The sequence below is a fragment of the Dreissena polymorpha genome, chromosome 7 (genome assembly GCF_020536995.1).
Source record: "Dreissena polymorpha isolate Duluth1 chromosome 7, UMN_Dpol_1.0, whole genome shotgun sequence".
Lineage (NCBI taxonomy): Eukaryota > Metazoa > Mollusca > Bivalvia > Myida > Dreissenidae > Dreissena > Dreissena polymorpha.
The window spans coordinates 77,998,670-78,014,073 of record NC_068361.1 but is presented as its reverse complement, the minus strand read 5'-3'; the positions used below and the strand labels follow the sequence as shown (position 1 = coordinate 78,014,073).

Genomic DNA, 15,404 nt, shown 5'->3' with positions numbered 1-15,404 from the left:
AAAGCCAGACTGAAAAGTATGCAACAATTGATGTTTTTTCAAGAAATGACTTGATTTGATTTGAAATGTGTCTTTCAAATATCTTAGAAATAGTAGGGAGTATGGAAATGGGTCTATAGTTGTTAAGGTCATTTTTATCTGATTCTTTATGCACAGGCAATATATATGCATTCTTAAGCCTGTCCGGAAAAAAAATCCACTTTGAATGCTCTTATTTATTATTGATGTTATTGAGCCGACAATAGTATCTCCAAAATGTTTGAGTATATCAGGACCAAAATTGTCAAGGCCAGGTGCTTTATTGTTTTGTAAACAGTCGATTATTTTACGGACCTCGAATACTGTTATTGGTGCTATTTCAAATAAATGTGTTTTGAGTTTATCATTGAGATATGTTTTGAAATTTTTATAATAATATGGTTTATATTTAGTTTTGGTGATCAAATCGGATATGTTAGTAAAATGTGTGTTGAATGTGTCTAAGATCTCAGGAATGCTGTCAACGGTTGTATTATATACGTGAAGTGTTAATGGCAGATTGAGGGAAGGATTTGGATGTGCAAGGAAATTAATTGTTTTCCATATATGTTTTGTTGACACATTTTCCTTTACTGAGTTATTATAAAATTGTTGTTTATATTTCCTTATAAGAAACGTTACATGGTTGCTTTGTTTTTTGTACTCGTTGATTTTGTGATGTTTTTTCAACCTGTCTCGCATTTTAATTGCATGTTTAATTTCGTCTGAAAACCATCCAGGTAAAATTTCTGACTAAATTCTTTTTGTTTTAATAATCATTGAAATATGTATAGCGTAACTCACATGGAATTCCCTCTCTTCATTAATACAGACGGGATTTGGCGCGAGAAGGGACCCAGTTAATAACGGAAGGCGTTACCCCGTGGACAGAGTACAGTCTGAATATTTCAGCCAGCAACTCCACTCTCAACATATCTGACTTCCGGACTTACTCTTTGACAACTCTTGAAGACGGTAATTGTGCTGTAGGGTAGAGAACCTTGTAAGTTGGCGTCTGATAAATACCATTAACTATCGAGAGAAATGTGTATTCAGTATATAAGCTTATTTCTGGTAAAACTCGGCTTCATGCATGTGCGTTAAGTGTTGTCACAGATTCGCCTGTGCAGTCATCACAGTCTAATCTGGGACGACACTTTCCGTCTGGATCTGCGCTAAGAAGAGACTTCCATTAAACGAAAAATATCATAAAACCAGAATGTGTCGTCCCTTATAAGCCTGTGCGGACTGCACATGCTAATCTGAAAATGCAATTTACGTACATCCATTAATCTGGGACATTACGACGATACATTACGCACATACATTAGGACCCGTCCTCCCAGATCGAGGCTCATTTATTATTCTGTGTGTTGAAGTTATTGATTAAAGGGATCTTTTCACGCTTTGGTAAATTGACAAAATTGAAAAAAGTTGTTTCAGATTCGTAAGTTTTCGTTTTAGTTATGATATTTGTGAGGAAACAGTAATACTGAACATTAACCATGCTCTAATATAGCCATTATATGCATCTTTTGACGATTTTAAAACCTAAAAATTATAAAGCGTTGCAACGCGAAACGATTGAATAATTTGGAGAGTTCTGTTTTTGTCGTTAAATTTTGTTAAACTACGAAGATTGCTTATATAAGGTATAAAATACGTCAAGAATATGTACTCGGCGGAATAGCTCAATAGGCTATAGTGTTTTTACTTCAGGACTCTGGCAGGACTTCAGGGGTCACTGGTTCGAAACCTGCTCCGGGCAATGTTCTTTTCCTTTTTTTATTTTTTTTTCTTGATTTTTTACTGGAGCTTTTATGATCCAATGTTTACATTTATTAATATAAAGCATTTAATGAATAAGTTAAAAAAAAAGCCAAAATCTGTGAAAAGGCCCCTTTAATATAATCATTTGAATTGTCTTGTGCTAATAGTGTTTAGTGAATGTCGACAGCTAACGAATCTATCTTATTTTAACACAAATTTATCGCTTGTTCGATAGAAACACATCTTGATGTTTTAAACATCATATTCTATTTGGAGATGTAATTGCAACTTCTTTAAATTGAAAACACAATATCGCCCAAAAGATTGCCATTGCCTTTGGCCTAAAGCTCCATGCTGTGTTTGAATCAACTCTTTATAACTGGTGAATTGTTGCTTCATTTAGTACCTAGCCCTTTGGGAAAAGTAGAGAATGTCCGCGTTGTTGACGTCACAAAGACAGGTGGCGTCATCCAATGGTCGCCCTTAAACTGCAGCTTACGTCACGGAAGCTTGCGGCAATACCGCGTGTACGTGTTCAACATGATGACGTCACTCCAGCTTGTGCTCAACGACACGTCAATCACGAGGTTTACATCAACAACCGGCGATATATTCATCTACCAGACGAATGCATTAAAGTGCGTTTATTAAAATTTTAGCGAGGCTGTATTCGGAGAAAACCCGAGCTATTGCCATAGCCAGATCGTCGTGTCGTGTCGTGTCGTCCGCCGGCGTCGTGCTAAAACCTTAACATTGGCTCTAAAATAAAAGTGCTTCCACCTACAACTTTGAAACTTCATATGCAGATGAACCTTGATGAGTTATACACTCCACACCCATTTTTGGTCACTAGGTCAAGGTCACGGTAACCTCTTAAAAAATCTGACAAACTTTTGCAGCCAAGCGTGGCACCCGTTATGTGGTGCTCTTGTTAATAAATTATATGAATGTTGTAAAAGAAATTGCAATGGTGTACATGAACCTATGTAAAGTCAACCTTTTAATGAATTATCTTTCGGCTTCGTAGAGAAAAAACTATCGTGATTGAAAAGTTTGTTTAGTTGTATTAGAAAAATAGTACGAAGGTTTGCCTATTTTTAATCACAATATATGGAATGTGTCTGTTAAGTTAACATGTACATGTAGTTTATTATTTTTGCTTATATTGTTGTCTTTGCATACTTATTTTGGCTGTTCATATAATTTTATGGTAGATTTCCTGGCTTGAAAATAGCAATACTGTACTTTGTACTAAGATTGAAGACGAACATTTTCAGGCCTTACACGAAGTACGGTATAAACGTGGTCTTCGAGAACAGCCTTGGTGCAGGCCCCAACATGTCGAACCTGACCGAGTTCACGACTGCAGAAGGAGGTATGTTTAAGTCACAACTAACGAATGCGTGCCTTTCACTTGTGGACGTGATCCTGTTTCCGTGTGGTATTGCTCGGTTGGTATATTTGTGTCAGAATAACAATTAAAATGCGAACATGTTAACAGAGTAAATTCGTAGTACATGTACTTGTGTAAATACTTTCTAAAAACAATTGTCCATATGTATAGCAATATAAGCCATTTGAGAATTCTTGTATTCAACGTTTAAGTAGCAAATGTGTATGCTATAGTGCCGGGGCCACCGAGTATCGAGAAAATTACCGAAGCGGCGACGTCAATCACCGTCACTGTACGCGTTCCTGACGTAACTAACGGCGTACTGACGCTGCTGTCCGTGCGCGTGTTTAAGCGCAATGAAACCGGAAGTGTGAGTCGCAGCCAAAGCTTCCAGTCCGGTGTCACTTCCTACACGTTCACAGTGCCTGGATTGGAACCTCTCACGGAGTATTTCATAGAGGTACGCCTTGTTCGGAGTCGCGTCGGAAACCAACGGCAGTCCGTGGGTGGAGTTGTTGAAACTTTTACTTATAATTTTTTTTAACTCATCGTATGGTTTGTTATTTGTGAGCGTTAGCTCACAAATAATGTAGAAGCAATTTTGCAAGTCAGTCTGCGTTAAGTACGCTAGGAACCGTAACCCGTGACTGCCTGTGTAGATAACTGCAGTAAAATTAAGCAGATGACAAATGTTAGGAGCAGAGACGAATGCTAGGAGCGTCTGCTCTAACCACCGCATCTGCCTGTTTATAATTCCCACTGGTACACTACATAGTGTGTATGTATTCAAAAGTATTTCACAGCTTGTAAGACAACGTTGGCCAGCCTAGTGTTTATCGTTGAAATCTGTACATATTGGCTGCTTTCAGGGAAAACGGGGCTTAATGCATGTCAAATAAGATTAGCCTGTGCACACTGATTATCTGTATCAATGATTTGAAAAAAAAAAACACATCTCGACCTGTGCTTTAAGACACTCTTTATAAATTTGAATGGGTTGTGGTCATTTCAAACTTGCGATATAAAAAGCTATAACATAATTTTGAAAACAGAGTTGCGTCTAAGATTATACAACAGAGAAAAAAATCAGTGCCTTCAGCGCTTTGATTTTTATAAATGCTTATGCGTTAGTCAAGAAATGTTAAAGAGCTTGATTTATTCAATGTTTTTTGAAGAAGCATCCTTAAACATGAAATGTGATTTTAATGTCAAAAGCATCTCAACAAATGTTGACAGCAATGCTATAATTTGTGTTAACAAAAGCAACTTTGTAAGATCCAAGTATATGTTTTTGTATAATTGTGTAAATGTTCCTTAAATGTACTGTGACATGCAATGATTCATGGTGTGGAAATACTATATCATTTTTTTTTTAAGTTTGCGTTGTTTTGAAGTATACCAATCTACCAATAATTATAATCAAAGCGATACCACATGCTTGCTTTTTCGTTTGTATACATAACCAGGCAAACATAAGATTGACTAAAGTAAAATTGAACTTTTTAAAGTCGCCCGAACTTAATCAATGTTTGCTCACTTTTCAGGCCACGGCAAGCACCCGTGCAGGCGCCGGAAACACGACAAACGTCCAGTCGCTGACAACGCTGAAGTCTGTTCCCTTAGCGTCAACCAACGTCACGTCCGACGTCGATGTCAGAAATGAGACCTGCCTGAAACTGACGTGGCAAAACGCCGACGACTCTGTGACGTCATATAACGTACGGTCATTTCAGTGCTGTACATCGTATTTACTTAAAATCTGACATACCCGCATACGTCTTTATTGCAAGCAGATGTTCACACATATGTACGTATTTAAAACGAATGTTCCATGACCTATAATTTCTGTTTCTTTAATTTACAGGTGAGCTATGAAGAAAAGGGAGTGCTATCTGAAACAAAGAATACTCTGCAGACAAATAACACTTCAGCGTTAGTGTGTAATCTGAAGCCCGGTACTTTCTATGATTTCACAATCGTCGCTTGGAGCACTGCCGGATACGGGGAACCAGTTATCCTGACCTTCTCCACCGAGCAGCCTGATCCTCCCAGGCCAAAGGTACCGGAAGTGCTCAACACGACCGCCTCAACAATAACCGTCGCGCTAGAACCGGAGGTTATGACGTCAACGGCCTACGCGTACGGGTACCTGCTCGCAATCGATGACGTTACGGCGCGTCCTGCTCGCGCTACTAGTAATAGTAACAGTACGTGCCCTGGGATTAATGAAATTCCGGGCAAAATAATAAGGAATTTTACCCAGTCTGAGCTTCTGAGGAGAACTGTATTCGTGATTGGTGACAAAACGTACGAACGGGAACCATACACCAACGGGGCACTGACAGAAAATCACTTATATAGCATATACTTTATAATCACTATTTATTTTCGCGATATTTGCAAATACAATTATTCCAACACGCTTAATCCGATTAAAGCGGAAACTGTGTTGCCGATAATCGCGCCTAAAGAGGTACTTGCGACCTCCAATCTGAACTGGATCATTCCTATCATAGTGTTAGTGATCATATTAGTTGCAATAATTATAACAATAATTATATGCTTGGTGCTTCGTCGCCGTCAAGCGGGTCCTAAGTTTGATCCCTTCATAAACGAAGCAGACGACTTCAACCTGAAAGTGTACAGATTCGATGACTACGACCCGCACAAGTTTTGGAACAAAATATATTCGCTGCGAGAAAGCAGGTTCATCACCGCCGGCAGAGAGTACCTTCCCGTCGACAATCACCCCAACATTAACAGCTCTGTGGTCATCGCAAGTGACGGCGCGCCCATCACATTTCACGACGAATTCGCCAACTTACCGCATGGACTGACGCAAGCCTGTGAGATCGCGGAGCGGCGAGAAAACCGGACCAAGAACAGATTCAGTCATCTGATACCGTACGATCAAACCCGAGTCATTCTTGACCCCGACCCTGACTCATCGTCGACATACATCAACGCCAACTTCGTGAAGGGATACAGGCATCAGCACGAGTATATCGCGGCTCAGAGCCCGTTCGACGACGAGACGGTCCTTGACTTCTGGCGGATGGTGTACCAGTATGAAGTGCAGGTGATTGTCATGATGTCCCATATTGTGGAGGACAACATCGTCAAGTGTACCCAGTACTGGCCCGAACACGGACGGGTGCGCTACGGGTCGTTCCTGCTGGAGTGCGTGGATGTACAGGAGTACGCATCGTACGTTATACGTCAGCTTAGAATCAAGCGCGAGGGAGACGAGGATTGGCAGATCGTGTACCAGTTTGAGGCCACTTACTGGCCGGAACACGGCGTTCCAGACGACCCTATCCCGCTGATAGAAATGCGCAGGAAAGTAAGCTTGTACCAAAACAAGAACGAAACGCCGGTCGTTGTCCACTGCGGTACGGGGGTAAGTCGCAGCGGAGTTTTCATCGCTGTCGACTCGCTGATGTCCCAATATGCAGATGAAGGGAGAATCAGTGTGTTTTCCTTCGTGAGAAAGATGCGCAACAATCGAACATGTATGGTCCGAACGGTGAAGCAATACTTATTTATTTACGAGACAATTTTCGAGGCTATGCATGCTGGCGATACGTGGACAGGCCCCGATGACTTGAAGGAACGCTATCATTTACTTACTATGAAAAACCCGTCTAATGGTCATTCCTACTTGCATGGTCAGTTCAAAAGTCTGTCCTTATTCACCCGTAAACTCTTCCAAACCTCATGTTCAATTGCATTTCTACCCGTTAATTTCAACACAAACCGCTACATTGAAATAGTTCCTCCGGACGTTCACAGACCAGTATTGACCACACCGGGACGAAGCGATTATATAAATGCGGTGTTTTTGGATAGTCACAGAAAAACCGGCCATTTTGTGATTACTCAGACACCTCTGCATACGACAGTGATCGACTTTTGGAGGCTCGTCTATGACCTCGAAATATACACCATTGTCATGATGGAGCCCATGATGCACGAAGACGATACATGCGCGGAATACTGGCCGGAAGACCATATGAAGCAATTCGAGCCATTCTTTGTTGAGACTGTGGACGTCTACCAGCAAGAAAACATAACGATTAGAAATCTGAAACTCACCTACATGAACGATGTCAGCAATCGGCGCCATATTCGTCAGTTTCAGTTCAATGCTTGGTCTGATTCGGAGTTTGTACCAAAATCGAAATCCATGCTTCTGGATGTGATAGATCTGGTAAATGATTGGCAGACTGTCAATAACAATGACACCACGCCTATTCTCGTGCACTGTAAAGATGGCGCTACGCACGGTGGTCTATTTATAGCCGTCAGCGTTCTTTGCGAGAAGGTACAGGACGAGAGCGAAGTGGACGTCCTGCATACTGTGAAACACTTGAAGAGACGCCGTAATCAGATTGTCGACACCTTAGTAAGTATACTTCAGTTTTATGTTTGTGTAAAAGTCAGCGTATGCGATCGCATATCAGTAGTCAACAGTTAGTCACTTAGCATAGTATAAATACATAGTATTAATTCAATTATGTCGTCGGATCCCATAGTCGGGCCAAATACGCAATGATCCTTGTAATCTTAAATTAAGTTGTTGACATACAAAATTGTTTTTGGGATTCTGGCACTTTTGACAATTACTAGAATTCTGATGTTTCCTGTTAATTCCAAAGTTCGTACACTAATTCGATGAAAGAGTCCCCCGTCTTCTTTGCAAATATGCTGACGTCACTGTACGGCTTTTAATTAACCCTATTTAATTATTTATGTCATATGAAAAGACAAATAACTTATTCACTATTTTATTAACATTGTTTTAGTTTTACTTGACACGAATGTTTTCTTTTTTGCAGGACCAGTTCCGGTTCTGCTACAAGGCATTGTGGGACTTTATCAACATGCGCATGCCCGGCGGAACGCTTACGGATCAGATGAGTAGAACGAAGTTCGACAGGCCATTCAACAGCCTCAGTCTGACGTCATACCAATCTGTTGCAGAACACATGCCTTACTGAATGGTTAACGTCATCGATATTTTGGATGTCTGTTGTCATAGAGTGTTCAATGCGCGTATAAGGCGACTGAATTATCACGGATGACGGACAATATAAAGAACTCCTTTTAACATTATGCACAGATAAAAAATAATTAATGCAGGGTTTTTTGCATAAAAATTATGTAAATGCTTGTTTGTTTTAAAAATCAAATAATAAAAAGAAATCATTCAATTGAAAACACTCTGGAATTTTAGGATTTGTGTTAATTTACTTAAAAGATAGGTTCATTCTAGTTAACTTAATGATTACATGTTACATATCTTCGTTCATAGTTGAGTAGAATAACAAATATAAACTATCAGTTCATATTTATGCTATTGTTCAATATAGTGACGATAATTGCTTCCAGTCTTGATTTGCTCAATGATTCTTTTTTTGAACAAATGTATTATGGTCATTTACAAACTTGGTTTAACATGGTGCCATATATATAATATAATATATATATATTTTGCAGCTAGATCTATATAAATTTAGCAACTGTATCATATATATTATGCAAATAGATCTGTAGATATTTGGCGACTAATCTACATAAATTGTGGAACTAGATATGTATATGTCTACTATGTGTACTGTATGCATGTGTTGTCTTGAATGCTAATTCTGAAAAGGGTTCGCCTTTTAGTAAACATACTTTCACTTTGTTTTGTTGCGTTAAATATGGTGCTAATAAAATTTAGCAATTTGTTGTATGTGTAAAAAATGAGTTGAAGCATCCAAAGTGGTGTATAACAATGATTATTATTCGTTGTTGTGGTTTATAAGGAAACATCAGTGATTTAAAACTGGTGATAAACTGTTTCAAACAGTGACAAATAACAGTGAAAAGTATAAATACTTTTTAAGTTTTATTCTAAACCTGTTTTAGAATATAATCACAAAATACATGCTTTTCAATCATTAAAATACATGTAAACATACTTTAAATTTGAATTTTGCTGCTAGCTATTTTCCCTATTCCCTATACCATGCTATCTGGACTATTTATAATAATGTCATCAGAAAATGATGTAAACTAACACTATTCTTCCCATATTTGGGGCTTTATCAAACGGTTGCTGTAAATACAAGTAACACATTAAATTAATGAACCCAGTTTATAACCAACCTTTAAAACAGTGACAGTGTGTAGTATATCAATTGTCATAGAAAGCGATTGATGACAAAAAATACAATATTTAAATACTTGCTAAGCGCAAAAAGTAACTCAATTTCTCTTCCGTATGTACATTTACGTCTTACTATTTGAAATTAAATCCACATTATGATGGCATTTAAACTGCCTTATTTTTATATTTTGATTGAGTACAGCATACATTTTGTTGATGTGTTGTAAGGACCAATCTCATAAGGCATACGTTTTATGTTCCTCTACAAGGAGGTCATTAACATTGTATATAGTACAACTGTTTACTGTGTGTCTTATTGCAGTTTTATAAAATTATTCATGTAGCATTTGTTGTTAATTATAGCAAAATAAATACATTTACAACATGCAAGTATATGCTTTTGTGCATTTTTTTTAAATGTGAAATATATCATGCCTATAATTGACTTTTTTTACGGAAAACTAAGACAGAGAATGTTAACAATAACCTGAACATAAAACCAGGTCAATTTCATTTACTTAAATTTTGAATTTCATTAAAGTGCAATCCTATTCAAATCTAAATGGTTCCTTTGTCTTGGGACACCTTGCATGTTACTTTTAACTTTATACTTAACAATATTAACCAAGTTAAAATTGACTGATGCATTAATGCCTTAGGCATACTCAGTTATATCACTGAAGCATGATGGTCGTCAGCATATTCTGTACTATCCCTGACGCACTTGAATCAGGTTCTTGTATGATTATGTCCATTCAAGCTTTTTTCTGTCTCTTGTGCCACTTGTTTTTCTTGTTGTCACCTTTCTGAAACAGTAAAAAAGTTAAAATAAGCAAATGTGACAATGTCAACCAATGTGGAAACACACATGACAATGTCAACCAATGTGGAAACACACGTGACAATGTCTACCAATGTGGATTTACATGACAACGTCAACCAATGTTGACATTCACATTACAATGTCAAACCAATGCGGAAACTCACAAGACAATGACAAACCAATCTAGAAACACACATGAGGATGTCAAACCATTGTGGAAACACACATTAAAATGTGAAACCAATGTGGAAACACACATGTGGATACATGTGACAATGTGAAACCAATGTTGAAACATGTGACAATATCAAACCATTACGGAAACACACCTTATGTCAAACCAATGTTGAATCACACATGAAAATGTTTAACCAATTAGGAAACACACACGACAATGGCAAATCAATGTGGATACATGTGACAATGTCAAACCAATGTATATACATGTGACAATGTCAAACCAATGTGGAAACGTGACAATATCAAACCCATGTGGACACATGTGACAATGTCCAATCAATGTGGATACATACATGACAATGCCAAACCAATGTGAAAATAAACCTGACAATGTCAAACCAATGTAAAAACACACATGAAAATGTTGAACAAATGTGGATACATACATGCCAATGTCAATCCAATGTTGAAAAACACATTACAATATCAAAACAATGTGGAAACACACCTGCCAACGTCAAACCAATGTAGAAACTAACATGACAATGTCAAACCAATGTGGAAACACACCTGCCAATGTCATACCAATTTGGAAACTCACATGATTATTTAATTTTTAAAACCAATATGTTACCACAAATGACATTGTCAAACCAATTTGGAAACACACCTGACAATGTCAAATCAATGTGGAAACACACATGACAATGTCAAATCAATGTGAAAACACACCTGACAATGTAAAACCAATGTTGAAACATACTACTTATGTCAAGCCAATGAGGAAACAGACATTCCAATGTCAAACCAATGTGGAAACACACATGACAATGCCAATGTAGAAACACACCCGACAATGTAAAACCAATGTCGAAACTCACATGCCAATGTAAAAACAATGCGGAAACTCACATTACATTGTCAAACCAATGTAGAAAAACACCTGCCAATGTGAAACCAATGTGGAAACACACATGACAATGTCAATTCAATGTGGAAACACACCTGACAATGTCAAACCAATGTGGAAACACCTGACAATGCCAAATCAATTTGGAAACTCACATGACAATGTCAAACTAATGTAGAAACACACATGCCAATGTCAAACCAATGTAGAAACACACCTGACAATGTAAAACCAATGTTGAAACTCACATGACAATGTCAAATCAATGTGGAAACACACCTGCCAATGTCAAATGAATGTGGAAACACACATGACAATGTCAAACCAATGTAAAAACCCACCTGACAATTTAAAACCAATGTGGAAACGCACATGACAATGTCAAATCAATGTGGAAACACACCTGACAATGTCAAACTAATGTGGAAACACACATGACAATGTCAAACCAATGTACAAACACACCTGAAAAAGTAAAACCAATGTGGAAACTCACATGACAATGTCAAATCAATGTGGAAACACACCTGCCAATGTCAAACTAATGTGAAAACCAACATGACAATGTCAAACCAATGTAGACACACCTGACAATGTCAAACCAATGAGGAAACACACATGACAATGTAAAACCAATGTGGAAACAAACATGACGATGTAAAACCAATGTGGAAACACACATGACAATGTCAAACCAATGTGGAAACTCACCTGAAAATGTAAAACCAATGTGGAAACTCATCTGACAATGTAAAACCAATGTGGAAACTCACATGACAATGTCAAACCAATGTGGAAACACACCTGTCAATGTAAAACCAATGTGGAAACACACCTGCCATGTCATACCAATGTGGAAACACACCTGACAAATTGTCACAATGTCAAACCAATGTTGAAACACACATGACAAGTAAAATCAATGTGGAAACACACCTGCCAATGTCAAGTCAATGTGGAAACACACATGACAATGTCAAACCAATGTTAAAACACACCTGGCAATGTAAAACCAATGTGGAAACACACCTGCCAATGTCAAACCAATGTGGAAACACACCTGACAATGTCAAAGTTATTTGGAAACTCACATGACAATGTCAAACTTATGTAGAAACACACATGACAATGTCAAACCAATGCAGAAACACACCTGAAAATGTAAAACCAATGTGGAAACTCACATGACAATGTCAAATAATGTGGAAACACACCTGCCAATGTCAAACTAATGTGGAAACACACATGACAATGTCAAACTGATGTAGACACACCTGACAATGTCAAACCAATGTGGAAACACACATGACAATGTAAAACCAATGTGGAAACACACATGACAATGTCAAACCAATGTGGAAACTCACATGACAATGTAAAACCAATGTGGAAACTCGCCTGACAGTGTAAAACCAATGTGGAAACTCACATGACAATGTCAACCCAATGTGGAAACACACCTGTCAATGTAAAACCAATGTGAAAACACACATGACAATGTAAAACCAATGTAGAAACACACCTAACAATGTAAAACCAATGTGGAAACACACCTGCCAATGTCAAACCGATTTGGAAACACACCTGCCAATGTAAAACCAATGTGGAAACACACCTGCCAATGTCAAACCCATTTGGAAACACACCTGCCAATGTCAAACCAATGTGGAAACGCACATGACAATGTAAAATCAATGTGGAAACAAACCTGCCAAAGTCAAGCCAATATGGCAACACACATGTCAATGTCAAACCAATGTAGAAACACACCTGGCAATGTAAAACCAATGTGGAAACACACCTGCCAATGTCAAGTCAATGTGGAAACACACATGACAATGTCAAACCAATGTTAAAACACACCTGGCAATGTAAAACCAATGTGGAAACACACCTGCCAATGTCAAACCAATGTGGAAACACACCTGACAATGTCAAAGTTATTTGGAAACTCACATGACAATGTCAAACTTATGTAGAAACACACATGACAATGTCAAACCAATGCAGAAACACACCTGAAAATGTAAAACCAATGTGGAAACTCACATGACAATGTCAAATCAATGTGGAAACACACCTGCCAATGTCAAACTAATGTGGAAACACACATTAAAATGTCAAACCAATGTAGACACACCTGACAATGTCAAACCAATGTGGAAACACACATGACAATGTAAAACCAATGTGGAAACACACATGACAATGTAAAACCAATGTGGAAACTTACATGGCAATGTAAAACCAATGTGGAAACTCGCTTAACAGTGTAAAATCAATGTGGAAACTCACATGACAATGTCAACCCAATGTGTAAACACACCTGTCAATGTAAAACCAATGTGAAAACAAACCTGCCAATGTAAAACCAATGTAGAAACACACATGTCAATGTCAAACCAATGTAGAAACACACCTGGCAATGTAAAACCCATGTGGAAACACACCTGTCAATGTCATCCCATTGTGGAAACACACATGACAATGTCAAATCAATGTGGAAACACACCTGACAATGTAAAAACAATATTGATAAATACTGCTTATGTCAAGCCAATTATGAAACAGACCTTCCAATGTCAAACCAATGTGGAAACAAACATGACAATGCCAAACCAATGTTATAACATACTGCTTATGTCAAGCCAATGAGGAAACAAATCTTCCAATGTCAAATCAATGTGGAAACACACATGCCAATGTCAAACCAATGTGAAAACACACAAGACAATGGCAAACCAATGAGGAAACACATCTGACAATGTCAAACCAATGTGGAAACACATCTGATAATGTCAAACCAATGTGGAAACACACCTGTCAATGTCAAATCAATGTGGAAATTCACATGACAATGTCAAACCAGTGTGGAAACACACAAGACAATTGCAAACCCATAAGGAAACACATTTGACAATGTCAAACCAATGTGGAAACACATCTGACAATGTCAAACTAATGTGGAAACTCACCTGTCAATGTCAAACCAATGTGGAAACACACATGACAATGTCAAACCAATGTGGAAACACACCTGACAATGTTAAATCAATGTGGAAACTCAGCTGCCAATGTCAAACCAATGTAGAAACACACCTGCAAATGTCAAACCAATGTGTAAACACACATGACAATGTCAAATCAATGTAGAAACACACCTGCAAATGTCAAACAAATGTAGAAACACATGTCAATGTCAAACTAATGTAGAAACACACCTGCAAATGTCAAACCAATGTGGAAACTCACATGACAATGTAAAACCAATGTGGAAACACACATGACAATGTCAAACCAATGTAGAAACACACCCGACAATGTCAAACCAATATGGAAACTAACATGACAATGTAATACCAATGTGGAAACACACATGACAATGTCAAACCAATGTGGAAACCTGCCTGAAAATGGAAAACCAATGTGGCAACACACATGGCAATGTCAAATCAATGTAGAAACTCACATGACAATGTTAAACCAATTTGGAAACACACCTGCCTCTGTCAAACCAATGTGGAAACACAACTGACAATGTCAAATCAATGTGGAAACACACCTGACAATGTAAAACCAATGTTGAAACATACTGCTTATGTGAAGCCAATGAGGAAACAGACCTGCCAATGTCAAACCAATGTGGAAACAAACATGACAATGTCAAACCAATGTGGAAACACACATGACAATGTCAAACTAATGTGCAAACACACATGGCAATGTCAAACAAATTCGGAAACTCGCATGACAATTTCAAACCAATTCGGAAACTCACATGACGATTTCAAATTAATGTGGTAACAAACAAGGCAATGTAAAACCAATGTGAAAACACACCTGACAATGTCTTACCAACATTCAAACACACAGGGCAATCTCCAACCAATTTGAAAACTCACATGACAATGTCAAACCAATGTGGAAACCCACATGACAATCTCAAACCAATGTGGAAACACACATGACATTCTCAAACCAATGTGAAACACATTGGACAATGTCAAACCTATTTGGAAACTCACATGACAATATAAAACCTATTTGGAAACTCACATGACAATGTAAAACCAATGTGGAAACACATCTGACAATGTCAAATTAATGTGGAAACACATCTGACAATGTAAAACCAATGTGGAAACACATCTGACAA

General features: G+C 38.0%; 1 protein-coding gene across 3 annotated transcripts in view; it reads left to right on the top strand.

Annotated features, from left to right (window-relative positions):
* LOC127837551 (receptor-type tyrosine-protein phosphatase S-like) overlaps window positions 1–9,725 on the top strand; it is a 38,536-nt gene extending 28,811 nt beyond the window's left edge. For all 3 annotated transcript variants that reach the window (XM_052364743.1, XM_052364742.1, XM_052364744.1), the window contains exons 11-17: window positions 851–993; window positions 2,192–2,426; window positions 3,066–3,163; window positions 3,415–3,641; window positions 4,726–4,899; window positions 5,046–7,586; window positions 8,020–9,725. In XM_052364743.1, coding sequence (XP_052220703.1) covers window positions 851–993; window positions 2,192–2,426; window positions 3,066–3,163; window positions 3,415–3,641; window positions 4,726–4,899; window positions 5,046–7,586; window positions 8,020–8,181 — 3,580 coding nt within the window. In that variant the 3' untranslated portion in view covers window positions 8,182–9,725. The remainder of the gene's footprint in view (window positions 1–850; window positions 994–2,191; window positions 2,427–3,065; window positions 3,164–3,414; window positions 3,642–4,725; window positions 4,900–5,045; window positions 7,587–8,019) is intronic.
* The last annotated feature ends 5,679 nt before the right edge of the window (window positions 9,726–15,404 follow it).